A 15,250-nucleotide genomic window follows, 5' to 3' on the forward strand; every position below is an offset into this window, starting at 1 on the left:
ATATGCTAAATTTCAAAAGTTTAGAACCAAAAGTACAAATTTTGAAATATTTTATTTGTAGGACTTCAAAATTTAAAAAAATATATTAAATTGTATGTAAACCGCTCGTTTTAACGCTAAATCAATGAAATTTATTACTTTGCAATTCTTTATTAAATGTGCAATATTTTAGAATTTTAGAACCAAAAGTAAACATTTTGGATTTTTTATTTGTAGGACAACTTTAAAATTCAAAAAGAATTATTAAATGTTATAAAATCGTTCGTTTTAACGCGAAATCAATTAAATTTGGTGGATTTATTACTCAATAATTCCTCATTCAGAGTATCTGATTTGAAAATTTAAGATCAAAAAGCAAAAATTTTGAAATTTTTTATTTGTTGAGCGACCTGAAAAACCAAAATTTTCTTTTAACTGTTTTAAGTTCGTTAGTTTTAACGATATACCAAAAAAATTTGATGAATTTATTTATATTATTTCTCTAGAGTAATTGATTTTAGATTTTTTGGAACAAAAAACTTTTCATTTAGAAACTAAACTCAAAATTAAATTCGATCTAAAAATCCAAAATTTCATATTAACTGTTGTAAACCGCTCGTTTTAACGCTAAATCAATGAAATTTATTACTTTGCAATTCTTTATTAAATGTGCAATATTTTAGAATTTTAGAACCAAAAGTAAACATTTTGGATTTTTTATTTGTAGGACAACTTTAAAATTCAAAAAGAATTATTAAATGCTATAAAATCGTTCGTTTTAACGCGAAATCAATTAAATTTGGTGGATTTATTACTCAATAATTCCTCATTCAGAGTATCTGATTTGAAAATTTAAGATCAAAAAGCAAAAATTTTGAAATTTTTTATTTGTTGAGCGACCTGAAAAACCAAAATTTTCTTTTAACTGTTTTAAATTCGTTAGTTTTAACGATATACCAAAAAAATATGATGAATTTATTACTTGAGAATTGCTTCTCTAGAGTAATTGATTTTAGATTTTTTGGAACAAAAAACTTTTCATTTAGAAACTAAACTTAAAATTAAATTCGATCTAAAAATCCAAAATTTCATATTAACTGTTGTAAACCGCTCGTTTTAACGCTGAATCAATGAAATTTACTACTTTGCGATTCTTTATTAAATGTGCAAAATTTTAGAATTTTAAAACCAAAAGTAAACATTTTGGATTTTTTATTTGTAGGACAACTTTAAAATTCAAAAAGAATTATTAAATGCTACAAAATAATTCGATTTAACGCTAAATCAATTAAGTTTGGTGGATTTATTACTCAAAAATTCCTCATTCAGAGTATCTGATTTGAAAATTTAAGATCAAAAAGCAAAAATTTTGAAATTTTTTATTTGTTGAGCGACCTGAAAATCCAAAATTTCTTTTTAACTGTTTTAAATTCGCTAGTTTTAACGATATACCAGTAAAATTTGATAAATTTATTACTTGAGAATTGCTTCTCTAGAGTAATTGATTTTAGATTTTTTGGAAAGAAGATTGAAAATTTTGGAACTTTTCATTTAAAAACTGAACTCAAATTTTAATTCGACCTACAAATCCAAATTTTCATATTAACTGTTGTAAACTCGCCCGTTTTAACGCTAAATCAATGAAATTTACTACTTTGCGGTTCTTTATTAAATGTGCAAAATTTCAGAATTTTAAAACTAAAAGTAAAAAAGTTTTTATTTATTGAGCCACCTGAAAATTCAAAATTTTTTTTTAACTGTTTTAAATTTGCTCGTTTTAACGATGAACCAATAAAATTTGGTCACTTAGACATTCCTTGTCCAGAGTATTTAATTTCATAATTTTAAAACAAAAAATGAAAATTTTGAAATTGTTATTTGAAAGACGACCTCAAATTCCAAAATTGTCTATTGTATATTATAAGTCCGCCAGATTTAACGCAAAAGTAACGAAATTTGGCACACATTTTTAATTAAATGCTGTAAATTCGCTTGCTTTAACGCTAAATCAGTGAAATTTGGTATATTTAATACTTTAAAATTTTGATTCAGAGTAACCAATTTCAAAATTTAAGACAAAAAAGTGAAATGTTTGGCGTTTTTTTTTTGAAGCCCAAACTCAAATTCGAAAATTGTCAATTACAGTCCAATAGTTTTGATGCAAAAGTAATAAACATTGGGGTTTAGTGAATAAGCTCAATTCAAAAATTTTAGAAAAAAATTGGAAAATTTGAATTTTTTCTGTCGGACGACCTCAAAATCCAAAATTTTTAAATGAATGCTGTAAACTCACCCGTTTTAACGCTAACTCACTCAAATTTGGAGCATTTATTGCTTAAATATTCCTTATTCAGGGTAGCCAATTTCAAAAATTTTTTTTAGCGCCGTAAAAATCCAAAATTTTTTATTAACTGTTTTAAATTCGCTCGTTTTAACGATGATGCAATTAAATTTGGTGGATTTATTACTAAGAATTCCCTCTCTGGAGTTTTTCATTTTAGATTTTTTCAACAAAAATTAAAAATTTTGGAATTTTTCATTTAGAAGATGGACTTAAAATCCAATTTTTTTCATTAAATTTTACAAATCCGCTAATTTTGAGGGTAGAACATCGAAATTTAGAGAATTTACAAATTTCAAAGTTTCTAATATAAAAATTTGAGAACAAAATATAAAAATTTTGAAATTATTTATTTGTTGAGCGATCAGAAAATCCAAAATTTTCTATTAACTTTTGAAAACTCGCTCGTTTTAACGCTAAAATCAATGAAATTTAGTATATTTACTACATTTGGGTTCTTTATTAGATGTGCAAATTTTTAGAATTTTAGAACCAAAAGTAAAAATTTTTATTTGTTGAGCGACCTGAAAATCCAAAACTTTTCTTTTAACAATTTTTTAAAGTCGCTCATTTTAACGATGATGCAATGAAATTTGGTGAACTTATTACTTGGGTATTTCTTGTCCAGAGTATTTAATTTCTGGATTTTAAAACAATAAAATTTTGAAATTTTTATTTGCAGGATGAGCTTAAATTCCAAAATTTCTATTGCATTTTATAAGTCCGTCAAATTTAACGCAAAAATAACGAAATTTGGCAGACTTACTACTTTGGGAGTCATCATCGAGTGAGTTAAATTTCAGAATTATAGAATAAAAAGTAAAATGTTTGATGAAATGTGTGTTTACACTATTTTTTCTATTGAGTCATTATTTTTTCATTTAGGTATATTTTCCTAGATCTAGGTTAAGTTGTTGAACGTCATTCAAGTGTCAACTGTCAAAACACCGATAAGAGTACCAACTCACAACACAGTGCTTTAAAAAGTCTCTTAAAGCACCGACATAGAAAATTGATGTATTTACTTTTTACAATTAGAAATTAAGTGTGATTATGCATGCAATTCCAACTTCTTCAAACGTGGAAATTACATACAAGCCCTTGCATAAAACTTTCATCACAAACGCATCAATTTAATCCCAATACACAAATTACCCAATTTCAATAGACGATTAGAACAGCGTAGCTTTGAAGATTAAGCATTCGGCGTATCCTTTGGCGTACAATTCAGAAAGGAAGCACTCGATAATAATCCCCCTAAGGTGTAGTGCGGCTTATCTTCAAAACCCCTTAATCGATCCACTATATGAAGGCCACTATCCATTTCAAAGCCGTTACCACAAATGTAATTAGAGCCAAAATGCATCGAGCAAAGAAATAAACGCTAGGATAATCACTTGTTTAGTCGACAATCCTTGGAAGAGCGTGAAATTATAATTTTGGATTCTGTAATAAAAGATGTGAAATATGTTAACACATATGCTAGGCTGATCTCGACAACTTGCAAATTAAATTTTAATTAAGTTTAATTAATTAAACGAAACCAGTCTTGCGTTTAGTGTTGTTAGAAATGTTACAACTTCTCCTCTCTGCTTTCATAAAGTTTACGGAATGAGTTAATGTGTGATTTTATGAAATGCACTTTGAAATAGACACTGACATTATGAACTTATCGAGAGGAACCTTCATAAGTTCTTAATTGGACTAAATTAACATTTTTCAGATTTCAAGACGCTGAAGAAAATTTCAGAATTGAACAAGAGTCTCCATCTACTGGCCGCTATATTTGTTGAAAGAAAATCAATATTTGAACGCTTTTCACCGTGACTAGATGACGCACTTCCATTTTACCTGGGCTAAGACAAATCAATGAACTCTTTTATTTGTGTTAATATTTTATTAAACTCTCCAGTGGCTATTAAAAAAATCAAATAAATAGTGGACTTTAAATTATTTCACATGTTGGTAGCACTGATTGTCAAGTTTGACAGATCAAAACTGTCATAGTAACATTTAACCTTAAACTGTTTCTTATTTATAGTTTTGTCATTTTCTTTGTATTTCTTCTTGTTTATCTTCTCCACACTGTTATTTTAATTTGTTTCAACTTCTTTATCTTCATGTTTGATGTCTCTACTTTTCTCTACTCAAAAATTTTGGAATACCTGACATACTTTTATTGGAGATTTTAGTAATTTTTTATGGATCTATTAGAAATTCTTAACATTATCAGAAATCCTAATAAATTCTTAAAGATTCATAAAGACTACTACATTTTTAAAGATTTTCGATAAACCTTTTAGATTCTTCAGATTATTTAGGGCACTTAGCAGATCCCTTGAATCCTCTAGTAGATACTTTGAATTCCTTAGCAGATCCTTAACGTCTTTTAGCAAATCCTTTGGAGCCTCAGATCCTTTAGCAGATTCTTCGGATTATTTAGTAGATCTTTTAGATCTTTTACATTCTTTGGACCCTTCTTTGTCATTGGACATTCTTCAGATCTTTTATATTTTGAAGCTTATCCATTAGATAATTTAGCATATTCTTCAGAGTCTTTGGATTCATTATCAAATTGTTTAGATTCTTTAGCAGATCCTTTAAATTCTTTATATTATCCTTTATATTCTTCGTATGTTTTAGCAGAGCCTTTGCATTCTTCAGTAGATTTTTTAATCCTATTCTTTTGTATATTAATATATTAATATTATTTTTTTGAGTCTTACCGAATGAAAGGGTGAAATTTTCAAAAATATTTTTAATTGGGGAAAAAATTGTGGCAAAAGGGCAAAACGAACATCGTTACAGAAAGGAGAGAATTTCAGAAACGACTAAGAATAATAAATATCTAGAACAATGTGATAACAATAAAAGAAAATGTCGAAATGTAGAATTTTAGTGAAAAAAATGGTATAAAATCCAACAAAAACAGTCAACTTGAACGATACAACTAATATTATATTTTTCGTCTTTTATTTTTCAAGATGTTCCAAGATTTCGAGTAAAAATTCCGAACAAATGAATACGTGTTAGTAAGAAATATAATATTTATATAAAAATTAAACAAGCTAACTTTTCGTTTTCAAAAAGCATTTAGTTTTAAAACTCGCAAAACACACAGTCATCAATTGGATATTTACTTAAAAATACTGCGCGATTGTCGTTCAAATTGTTTGCCTACATTAGAGACTTCTAAAATTGTTGTATTTGGCCTACCTGGCAATGATCAGATTTAATAATCACACACTAAACAAAATTTCGAGTTCCAACTCTTTTGAACGAAACTCCAAGCACGACTAAATAAAATGAACCTTATGAAGTAATTTCTGATTATTTAACTCTTTTTTTGCCAAAAATAGTATAATAAGTATTAAGAACGGTAAGAACACTTTACCGATCGAAGACAATTGTTTGGAGTAGGAGCGCAGCGACTTATCTTTATTCTAGTCTTTATCGTTCATGGTGCTTATAATAATTTTTGCACGATAGACAAATTTCGATTATTTTATAAAAACAAAAAATGTTACAAATAATTGACATTAATTGTTCTTCAATAATTCCTTGAAAAGTCAAAATTTCGGTATGAGAATGGATATATTTCCTTTTTTTTATGACCATTATTAAATTTTTACTTACCGTTTTGTTTATCTTGGTACTGGACGCAAATTTTTCAAAAATGTAGTGTGGTTTTTAATCAACAGGTGGCGCCTCTAATGCAAGACCGCCCTCTATGATTCAAAGCTGGAACCAAACGTCACCTGTCAATTCTATCATCGTGGTTTGCTTTGTGCCGAGAAAGAAAAATATTACAGTGCTGTTTGCTTAATTTTACTAGTTTTCTAGTTGAAAGAAATAAGTGCGCCTTATCGAAAACTGTAAGTGCCATAAAACCCACAAACTTTGTTAATTCGACAACAAAAATATTAAGATTTTTCAATTTCCAGTCGTCATAATCTCATTTCTGAGTTATAAAAGTTTGTAAAAGCCCTAAATCTAAATCGATTGATATCCCGCTCATTTACAGAGCAATCTTAAAACCTTGATAATCATTTTTCGCAGAATTTCACGCCGATTCCAAAATTGGGCGATATTTTCACGTAGGTCAATAAATAACCGAATTAGAAGCGTTTAAAGTTCCGGATAGTGAATTTTTAGTTATAAAATGTTTAAACCTCGACATCTCCGAAACTAATCAGACAGCGATAAAGAGGAGGTTTTCACCATCGTTTCACGAGTTTGTCTTGGTTTGCTCCGGTTTGTTCAGAATTATTTCATGACACAGTGACGCCACGTTAACTTACTGTTCACACTTGTAAATTTACAGATTTTGACAAAAAGAGTTTTTAAATTTTGTAGTCGCAACTGTAATAATAGTTACAACTCAACCAAAAATTGCAAAAACCTACTGGACGCAAATTTTCAAAAATGTAGTGTGGTTTTTAATCAACAGGTGGCGCCTCTAATGCAAGACGGCCCTCTATGATTCAAAGTTGGAACCAAACGTCACCTGTCAATTCTATCATCGTGACCGAGTAGAATCGTTTGCTTTGTGCCGAGAAAGAAAAATATTACAGTGCTGTTTGCTTAATTTTACTAGTTTTCTAATTGAAAGAAATAAGTGCGTCTTATCGAAAACTGTAAGTTGCACAAAACCCACCAACTTTGTTAATTAACAACAAAAATATTAAGATTTTTCAATTTCCAGTCGTTATAGTCTCATTTTTGAGTTATAAAAGTCTGTGAAAGCTTTCACGCCCCCAGTTGTCTTCCCAATTCCCGTTTTTTCACCCCCGAAAGCTGTTTCTAAAAGTGCTTTGTCACGCTCACCTAACCTAACTTTTTCGCAGTGAAGCCTACAATGCCTGCAGGAGGAGCTTTGTTTGGGAGTGCCGCCACGGGGCCTGGCTCTACCGGCGGCAATAAGCACCTAGTGGAAGTCCGCGCTGGAAAAATGAACTTGAAAGGTACCCCCATTTATTGCCAACCCCTAAACTAATCACCCTTTGTTAGGTCGAATGGTCTACCCCGATAAGCGCAAGGGGCTGCTCTACGTGTACCAAAGCGACGACTCTTTGATGCATTTCTGCTGGCAAGACCGCACCTCGGGGGTTGTTGAGGACGATCTGATCATTTTCCCCGACGACTGCGAATACATCAAGGTGCCCCAATGCACCACCGGCCGCGCGTACTTGCTGAAGTTCAAGTCGTCGAGCCGCAAGTTCTTCTTCTGGTTACAAGAGCCCCGCGCGGACAAAGACGATGATAACTGCAAGCGGATTAATGAGCTCCTGAACAACCCCTCTAGCGCAGTGCCGACTTCCCAGTCCCCCGACCAGGACCTGCAGTCTTTGTTTAACAACATGTCCCAATCCCAGTTGATGCAGTTGTTCGGGAGCGGCGTGGGGCAAATGGGGGGCCTGTCCAGCCTCCTTGGAACAATCAGGTAGTAGCACACCACCCCCGACGTTTTATTAACGTGTGGTTTGAATTTAGGGGTCCAAATAGCGGGAGCGCGCGGACTAATACAACCCCCGCGATCACCCACCGTACGACTGTGCCTAGCACCCCTACGACAACCGTAACGACCACTTCAATCGGGCAGAGTTCCCCCGCGACGACTCCCCAAACAACCACAGCGCCCACTGCAGTCCCCGGCGCTCCGAAGCGTCCTTCATCCAACGCGGGGCGCTCGTCCAGTGATGCGTCCTGCACCCACAGGATTCAGTTATCCGATTTGCAGAATCTCCTGCAGGAGATTCGGCCGATTCCCTCTACCCAACCCTCGGGAGTTGACTTGTCCACGGCGCTCACAGCGGACAGTTTGTCGGGGATTTTGAACAATCCAGGGGCGTTGCAGGCTCTGCAGAACCACTTGCCGGCGGTTGAGGGGGATCCCCAGGAAGCGCTGAGGTCGACTATCAACTCTCCGCAGTTTCAACAAGTGAGTTTGATAACATTGCGACATTATTGTGATTCTGGATATTTCAGGCAGTTTCCCAGTTCTCCAGCGCTCTGGAATCGGGACAATTGGGGCCTGTGGTCTCCCAGTTGGCTGTAAATTCAGACGCTGTGGCTGCCGCGACTCAAGGCAACCTACAGGACTTCGTGAAGGCTCTGGAGAAAAATGAAGGGACTGAAGAGGGGGATAAGGATAAGAAGGAGGAGAAGAAAAAGGATGATAAGGACGATGACCAAAATATGCAGCTTGACTAGAATTTGCTTTCAATAGTGTGGGTTGAATATTGATATTGAGAAAAATGTTTTTTATTTCTCCCAGTTCTCGTCCTTGAACCTACAGTGGCTATCTTCATTAGTTTTAAGAAGTTGGAGGACATCTGAGTTCATTTCTAAATATTTCTAACGCTATCTGAGTTTTTTTCAGGATATTTAAGAGCCTACAAGGTTTTACAAATGTTTTTGAGGATCTCCACAGTTTCTAAGAAGTTTGAAGGATATTTAAGGGTGTCTAAAAGACAGTTTTCATTTTTTCTAAAGACTAAGAAATTACAAGACTCAAGATCTTCCAAATATTTGTGGGACACAATTTTTTGGAATTTTTACCGTTTTCAAAGATACAGTGACCACCATAATAAAGTGGTTGAATGATTGTAGTGCAGGCCAAAAATTAAACCGTTGAACTACTAATAGGACGTTATCATAACTACCTGAATAAATATTAACCTACAAAGTGTAATCTGTGCCTACAATCTAAAGGCGTTTAAAAGATGCAAATGAATTTAAAAATAAAAGAAAAGAAGCAAACCACCGTATAAGTAGTGTACAACTGTAAGCATGCATCAATGTATTTTTCTTTTGTTTTATTAATGTCATTGTTAAGCCTACAAAAATTATCATTGTGCCTACTTTGAAGACCTCACTTTTTGAAAAACTGTGGTCCCAGATTTTGGCCGCCACTGTATATTTAAGAACGCAAATATTACAAACCATTTCATCTACATACAAGGTGTTTATAAATGTTTCTAGCATGTGAGTCACAAATGTGAGTTTCGATTTGTCAACTGACATTTGCAGTTAACCTCAAACATGAAGCAAAGTAAATTTTAAGAAATAAACTATTCCAGTTGTGGTTTAAAACCTGAAAATTAAAAACTTGGGCACAAAACCATAACTAAAACGTCATTGAAGTAAGTAACATTATAAATAATTTTCAAGATAGTTATATTCATTATGTGAACAAAGCGGCAAAGTAGTGTACGACAGGAATTCCATAGCCACGCTTGATGCTAGAAACATTTATAAACACCTTGTATTTGTACAAAAGAAAGAATATTAGGTAGTATAATTAAATTACCGAGGCGGCCAAAATAAAGTGGTACAAGTCATGGAATGCATTTTTTTAAAAATTGAACTGTGTAAAACAGGCTTTCAACGTAGGCATAATGATGATTGATAACACTGTAGGGTTAACAATGACATTAATAAAACAAAACGACACTGACGCATGCTAAAACAAATATAGACTACTTATACTGTGTGTTGCTCATTATTTTTTACTTTTAAATGCATCCGCAATCTACAAATAACGTTTTTGGCCTCATGAATTGTAAACGTCAAATTAACATTCAATTGACATCTTCGGAAACACTAGATTTACAAGCGCCCTGGACGTTTACACACGCCGTGCTGTAAAAATTGCCCAAATCGTCTGCTCTTCACATGCGTTTATAAATTAAAATCACTTTACCATAATGAAGATTGATCACCAAAGTGGAATCTACCTAAATTATTATCTCAATTAAGACAATATTTCTATTTTTAAAGTAATATTAAAACGTTTTTTATACAGCGCCATCTTGTGTACTTTTTGTGCACCAACTACAAAATTGACAGAATTGACAGATGATGAAATTTACAAATGTCAGATGTGACAGTTCTCATAAATTTTGAAAAATCCAATTATTTAAATTAAAATTTTTCGGCCAAAAAGTTTAATACAACTCTTGTGCGTTAACCATTTTACAGCGCTCAATCATTAAAGCACTCCGGCTACGCCGTCGTGCTTCAAACTGATTTCGCGCTGTAAAATGTAAGTTACCACACGCGACTGTAAATAACTATTACATTGTAGGCACAGATTACCTCTTGTATTTTAATAATTACACTGCTTGACAAGGTTTTGGTACCCTTAAAACTGTTAGGTGAAATAAGTAGCTCACATTTTTATAAGACAAATTTTAAATATGACAGCGAAAACACCATGCATGTATAATAATTCCAATTACACAGTGTAACAAAAATTTAAAAAGTGGTTGTTCCTCTGAATTTTTGTTTTGTTTCTGATAAATTAGACTTACCTGATGCAGAAAATTCCAACTGTTTTAACAAGATATTGAACATTAATTTTACTTTTTTCTGTTTTACCTATTCTGGTGTAGAATATAATTTATAAAAGAGCTTTGTTATAATTTGAATCACACTGTATTGACAAATTATGATTTATTTTAAAGAAACAAATAAACTCAATTTTTTCAAAAATGGCATCATGAGAAATCAGAAAAATTTTTCGTTTTTACAAAAAAAATGTAATTCTTTTAATATTTATTTATGTCTTCAATAAGAGTCTTTATTTTGTTGTTTTACTTCTTGTTATATAAGTTTAATTTGTTTTTATTTTAATGCTTAAATATATTCACTGTTTCTTTTGCTTATTAACTTTTTAACTTATTAACTTTTGCTTAACTTTTTCAACGAGATAAGACAAAAAAACTGTAGCCAATCCCGAAGCTGAACAGAATTTGCAAATTGGTAACTATGGACACATACTATCATCCATTGGTCAGTTAAACATTAGACTCTCGTTGCCTAGGAAATTGGGATTGCCATTTACTCCACTTCTCTAATAAGCTTTCGGGATTGGTTGTTAACTTTTTATCAGTTCTCGAATACTATTAAACTTGTATTGCTGTTGACACCCTCCCTTGCTCTCTGGGGCGAGTTCTGGGACACCTGTATAATAAAAATTAATTCATACTATAAGTACATATTTATTTAATTAGAAATAAGGTTACAAAACAAATGTATTTATGGTATAAATGAGTTATTTTAACATTCGAAGCTTTCCAAATAGCCACGTATCGACTTATTCAATATAAAATGAAGAAATAAGTAGAAATTGGTAATCAATAATTATTATTTAGATATAAATTATCATGCATCTTAGGGTAAACTAAAATATGAGGGAGTGCTACCAAAAACCACAAAAGAAAATAAAGAGAGTGCTAAAAATGTAAGATGAGCCTTAGAATGAAAGTACCAGTAAATAAATAAATTCTTTAGACAAGCCTTCACATTTTTTTTAAATCCAAAAAAGGGCAATGAAAAAACATAATATTGAGAACCAATAAGAAATAAATACATAACATGGAGAATTTAGATAAAGTCCTGAGTACAACATTCATTTTCTGAAAAGTAGACAAGAAATTTTAGATTACTCTTTGCCGAAGATGAGTCATCATTTAGAGTGCCAATTTTGACAAAGTTATTGTGACTAAATTTGCTTCTTAGACTTTCGATGTCTTTTACATTGTCGATGATCACAACAGTTTTGTCCTCAATATTTTCTAAATATTTAATGTCGACAAAGTGTCTCAATAAATATCTGGGATCATACGGAAAGCTAAAACTCTCTTTTTCACCGCCTAAATTTAAGGGCCCGTTTAACATCTCGACTAGATCGTCGCTCTTAATCATTTCAGGAAAGGTTTTAATTTTTTTGCATAACTCGTCCAAACTAATTTCATCTTTACCTTGAATGGAACACGTAAATGTTTTAGTTAATTGACCGAATAAATCTGTGTGAGTTTCAATATGAGATAGAGTTTTCAAAATTTTAACATTTTCGGGTAATTTTTCAATTTTAACTTGATCTCCTAATAAAATATAATTTCGGTCCGGACATAACTTGATCACATTGTAAATGAAGTCATCGTCGGCTTCTATAACCAGCGGACATTTACCTTGCAACCAAAATATTTTATTTAAAGTTTCATTCTCAAGATCATCCAAACTGTTAAACACTTTTTGATCTAGCTGATGCTTTTTTACTAAAATTCTGACATCTTCTAAATCGTGTATTTGGTTTTTGTTAGCACGCCACATATTTTTAAATTTTTCATAAGAATCGTTTTTTAAATAAACAACATTGAACATGTTAAATGCCGTTTTCAAAACTTGAATTTTCTCTTCACTTCTACAACAAACATCATTAAAATGCAATGATTTCATTTTGGAAGAGAGAAGTTGCAAGAGAATTACAGATTTAATCCAATTTTTATTTAGTTTTTCTTTAGTGTTTCCTGATTTTGTCCAATCGGTTATAAACTGAATATAACTGTTGGCATGTGTTTGAGTAGCCCCGAAATCGTTTTTGAAATAATTAGATAAGCATTTTTTAGTGTGATTTACATTTCTTTGGTTAGTATAAAGAAAAAATTTTTGGAAGAACTTTTTGTATTCTTCAACTTTATCGCCATTATTTGAAGTAGAAGAATCACTATCAACATAAAATTGGTAACAATGTTCTGTGGAACTAAAAATTTTACATATATCATCCAAAATTATTTTTTTATACCAACGGTAAAATTTTCATCATCGATTTTCAGCCGCGTTGTGTCATCAGCGTTAAATTTAAGATTCGTGTAAAAAATAAATTTGTCACAATTTTCCTTCACTTTTTTAAATGAATGAAAATATTTCTTAATGCTAAAATTGCCTGTTGCTTCCTCAAGCTTCCTCAACATCAAAGTGCTTTTGTTGATGTGCTTCAACTGGAACGCTAACGTTTCAGCCACACTTCCTGACTTGACTTTAACAACGATGTCATCAAAGTCACCAAATTCTTCATGGTTTGACGAAATCTTGAAGTCTTGGACTTTTTCGTTTGTGCCCAATTTCAAAGCGAAGTCTGCAACGTTGAGATTTTCATAGTCGGTACCCAAATTGATTGTCCCTGATCGTGTAGAGAAAAACTGAAAATGTGCAAAATGCATTGTTTTAGGAACAAAAATTGTAAAGAAATCAAAAACACTTACCTCAGGTTTATCAGTACAATCCGATTCTGGTTGAAAACTTAGGCGGGTTTTCTCATCTTTAGACATGTTTTATGGTCTCATTTGAAACTAGAAAAAGTTATCTTATCAGTGTTATGTCATCATTATGTTACATTACATCAAATTTCGCCAGAAAAGGTCTTTTATTGGCAGGTTTTTACGACCATAAAAAGTTAATACTGAAAATTCTCGTCTATAAATCTGTATTACTTGGAATTTAAAATTTTTGGTATTCAGGGTAAAAAATGTTGACAATTTGTAAAACTTTTGTAAATAAGTTGAACAATTTTGAAAAGAAGAAAAATTTTAACATTTCAAAAAACCATTTGTAAATCAGGCTTCAGTGTAATCCGATTATAGTTGAGATGTTTGTCGACTTTTATCGCTTTTGGACATTTTAGTACAAAATTCCAGATCCAGAAACTATAAAAGCTTATTAGCGCTATCTTATCGTTATCAGTATGACTTTACGTCAAATTTCGTCAAAATAGGTCTGTTGCCAGCTTATTTATAACGAGGAAAACATTAATACTCGTTATTGTACGGATACTCAAAAAGCACCAAAGAAGGTAAAAAATAAGTCATAAATTAATGTAAAGCTTACCTTTAACTGACTTCTGTCACTTGGAAAACTCTTGAAGACTACAAAAATGTTTCGATGCAAAAAAGTAGACAGAAGTTTCACTTTTGGAGACGTTTTTCAGCACGTTGCAATAACACTTTATAAACCGTTTCACTTTATCACAGCTATTTATATCCAATTCTTATTTATTATCAATGATTCATTGATAAAGTAAGACACACCTAGATAAGCTAGAACGAACGAACATTTTAAAGTAAGTCATTTTATACAGGGTCCGGCAACACGTGTCCACCCCCAAAATCGTCTTTAATTTTAAAGATAAAATTTTGAAAATTTGCATACGCTCACAGTTGACAAAGCTCTAGAAACTGACGCAAAAATTAGTTAATAGTTTTGGCGTCGCGACGCCTTAAAAATGCAATTTTTAGTTAATTGTGAGGGTTTGAGATATCAACCCCTAATTTAATTTTTTTCAATATAAATGTGTTAAAAACATCTCAATTGTTATTCTACAAGGTGTTTATAAATGTTTCTAGCATCAAGGGTGGCTATGAAATGTCAAATAAATTTGCCGCTCGTTACTAATGTGGGTTTAGATTTTTCAACTGACATTTGTAGTTAACCTCAATCATTGAACAAAGTTAGTTTTGAAAACAAACAGTTCAAGTTGTGGTTTGAAGCCTGAAAATCTAAAATTTTGACACAAAACCGTAACTGAAAATCGTAGGTGTAAGTGACATTTGAAATAATTGTAAACATAGTTATATTCACTATGAAAACAAAGCGGCAAAATAGCGCATGACAGGAATTCCAAAGCCCCCCTTGATGCTAGAAACATTTATAAACACCTTGTAGATTCAATGCAAATTGTCTTCAAAATTTGAGAAAAAAATGCTGTTTTATCAAGTTAGTTTCCAATTTCATTACGTCAAAATTGGGAACTACGTTTACGCCCATTTGTCCAGATCTTGTGTGACTAATGACATCTATCCTTTTACTCGCTTTAGATTGTAACAAAAGTCTTACTTGGTGAAATTGTCGCTTTGTCGATGTTAATTAACGATTTCTGGTGTCCATAAAGTGCAACATGCCCGTGTTAATCAAAATTAACCTTTATAAAAGTGAATGTAGTGACTTGTGAAATTTTGGTGTAAACGTAGTTTGCCGCTGCACTGTCATAATTTTGAAAACTAACTTGATAAAACAACGTTTTTTTCGCAAATTTTAAACACAATTTGCATTAGATTTAAAATAAAAACTAAGATATTCTCAGAAAAA

The 15,250-nt window shown here is 31.9% G+C and overlaps 2 protein-coding genes across 3 annotated transcripts; one reads left to right on the forward strand and one right to left on the reverse strand.

Annotated features, from left to right (window-relative positions):
• The first annotated feature begins 6,085 nt into the window (after window positions 1–6,085).
• Rpn13 (regulatory particle non-ATPase 13) lies at window positions 6,086–8,578 on the forward strand. 2 transcript variants are annotated; one of them, XM_088046802.1, is made up of 5 exons: window positions 6,086–6,195; window positions 7,168–7,284; window positions 7,331–7,763; window positions 7,814–8,261; window positions 8,309–8,578. In XM_088046802.1, exons 2-5 carry the CDS (start codon window positions 7,179–7,181, stop codon window positions 8,531–8,533), a joined length of 1,212 nt encoding a protein of 403 aa, XP_087902928.1. In that variant the 5' UTR covers window positions 6,086–6,195; window positions 7,168–7,178; the 3' UTR covers window positions 8,534–8,578. The 2 variants fall into 2 exon arrangements, with proteins under 2 accessions (XP_087902928.1, XP_087902920.1); XM_088046794.1 differs by lacking the exon at window positions 6,086–6,195 and adding an exon at window positions 6,790–6,957.
• Window positions 8,579–11,872: 3,294 nt separating this feature from the next.
• On the reverse strand, window positions 11,873–14,223 carry LOC148180440 (uncharacterized). Its single transcript, XM_088043210.1, has 3 exons — window positions 13,994–14,223; window positions 13,372–13,458; window positions 11,873–13,308 (listed from the first exon to the last, which is right to left on the reverse strand). Exons 2-3 carry the CDS (start codon window positions 13,435–13,437, stop codon window positions 12,898–12,900), a joined length of 477 nt encoding a protein of 158 aa, XP_087899336.1. The 5' UTR covers window positions 13,438–13,458; window positions 13,994–14,223; the 3' UTR covers window positions 11,873–12,897.
• Between the last annotated feature and the right edge of the window lie 1,027 nt (window positions 14,224–15,250).

The sequence above is a fragment of the Gnatocerus cornutus genome, chromosome 1 (genome assembly GCF_029298725.1).
Source record: "Gnatocerus cornutus isolate USDA-ARS CGAHR chromosome 1, icGnaCorn1.1, whole genome shotgun sequence".
In the NCBI taxonomy this organism is placed as follows: Eukaryota; Metazoa; Arthropoda; class Insecta; order Coleoptera; family Tenebrionidae; genus Gnatocerus; species Gnatocerus cornutus.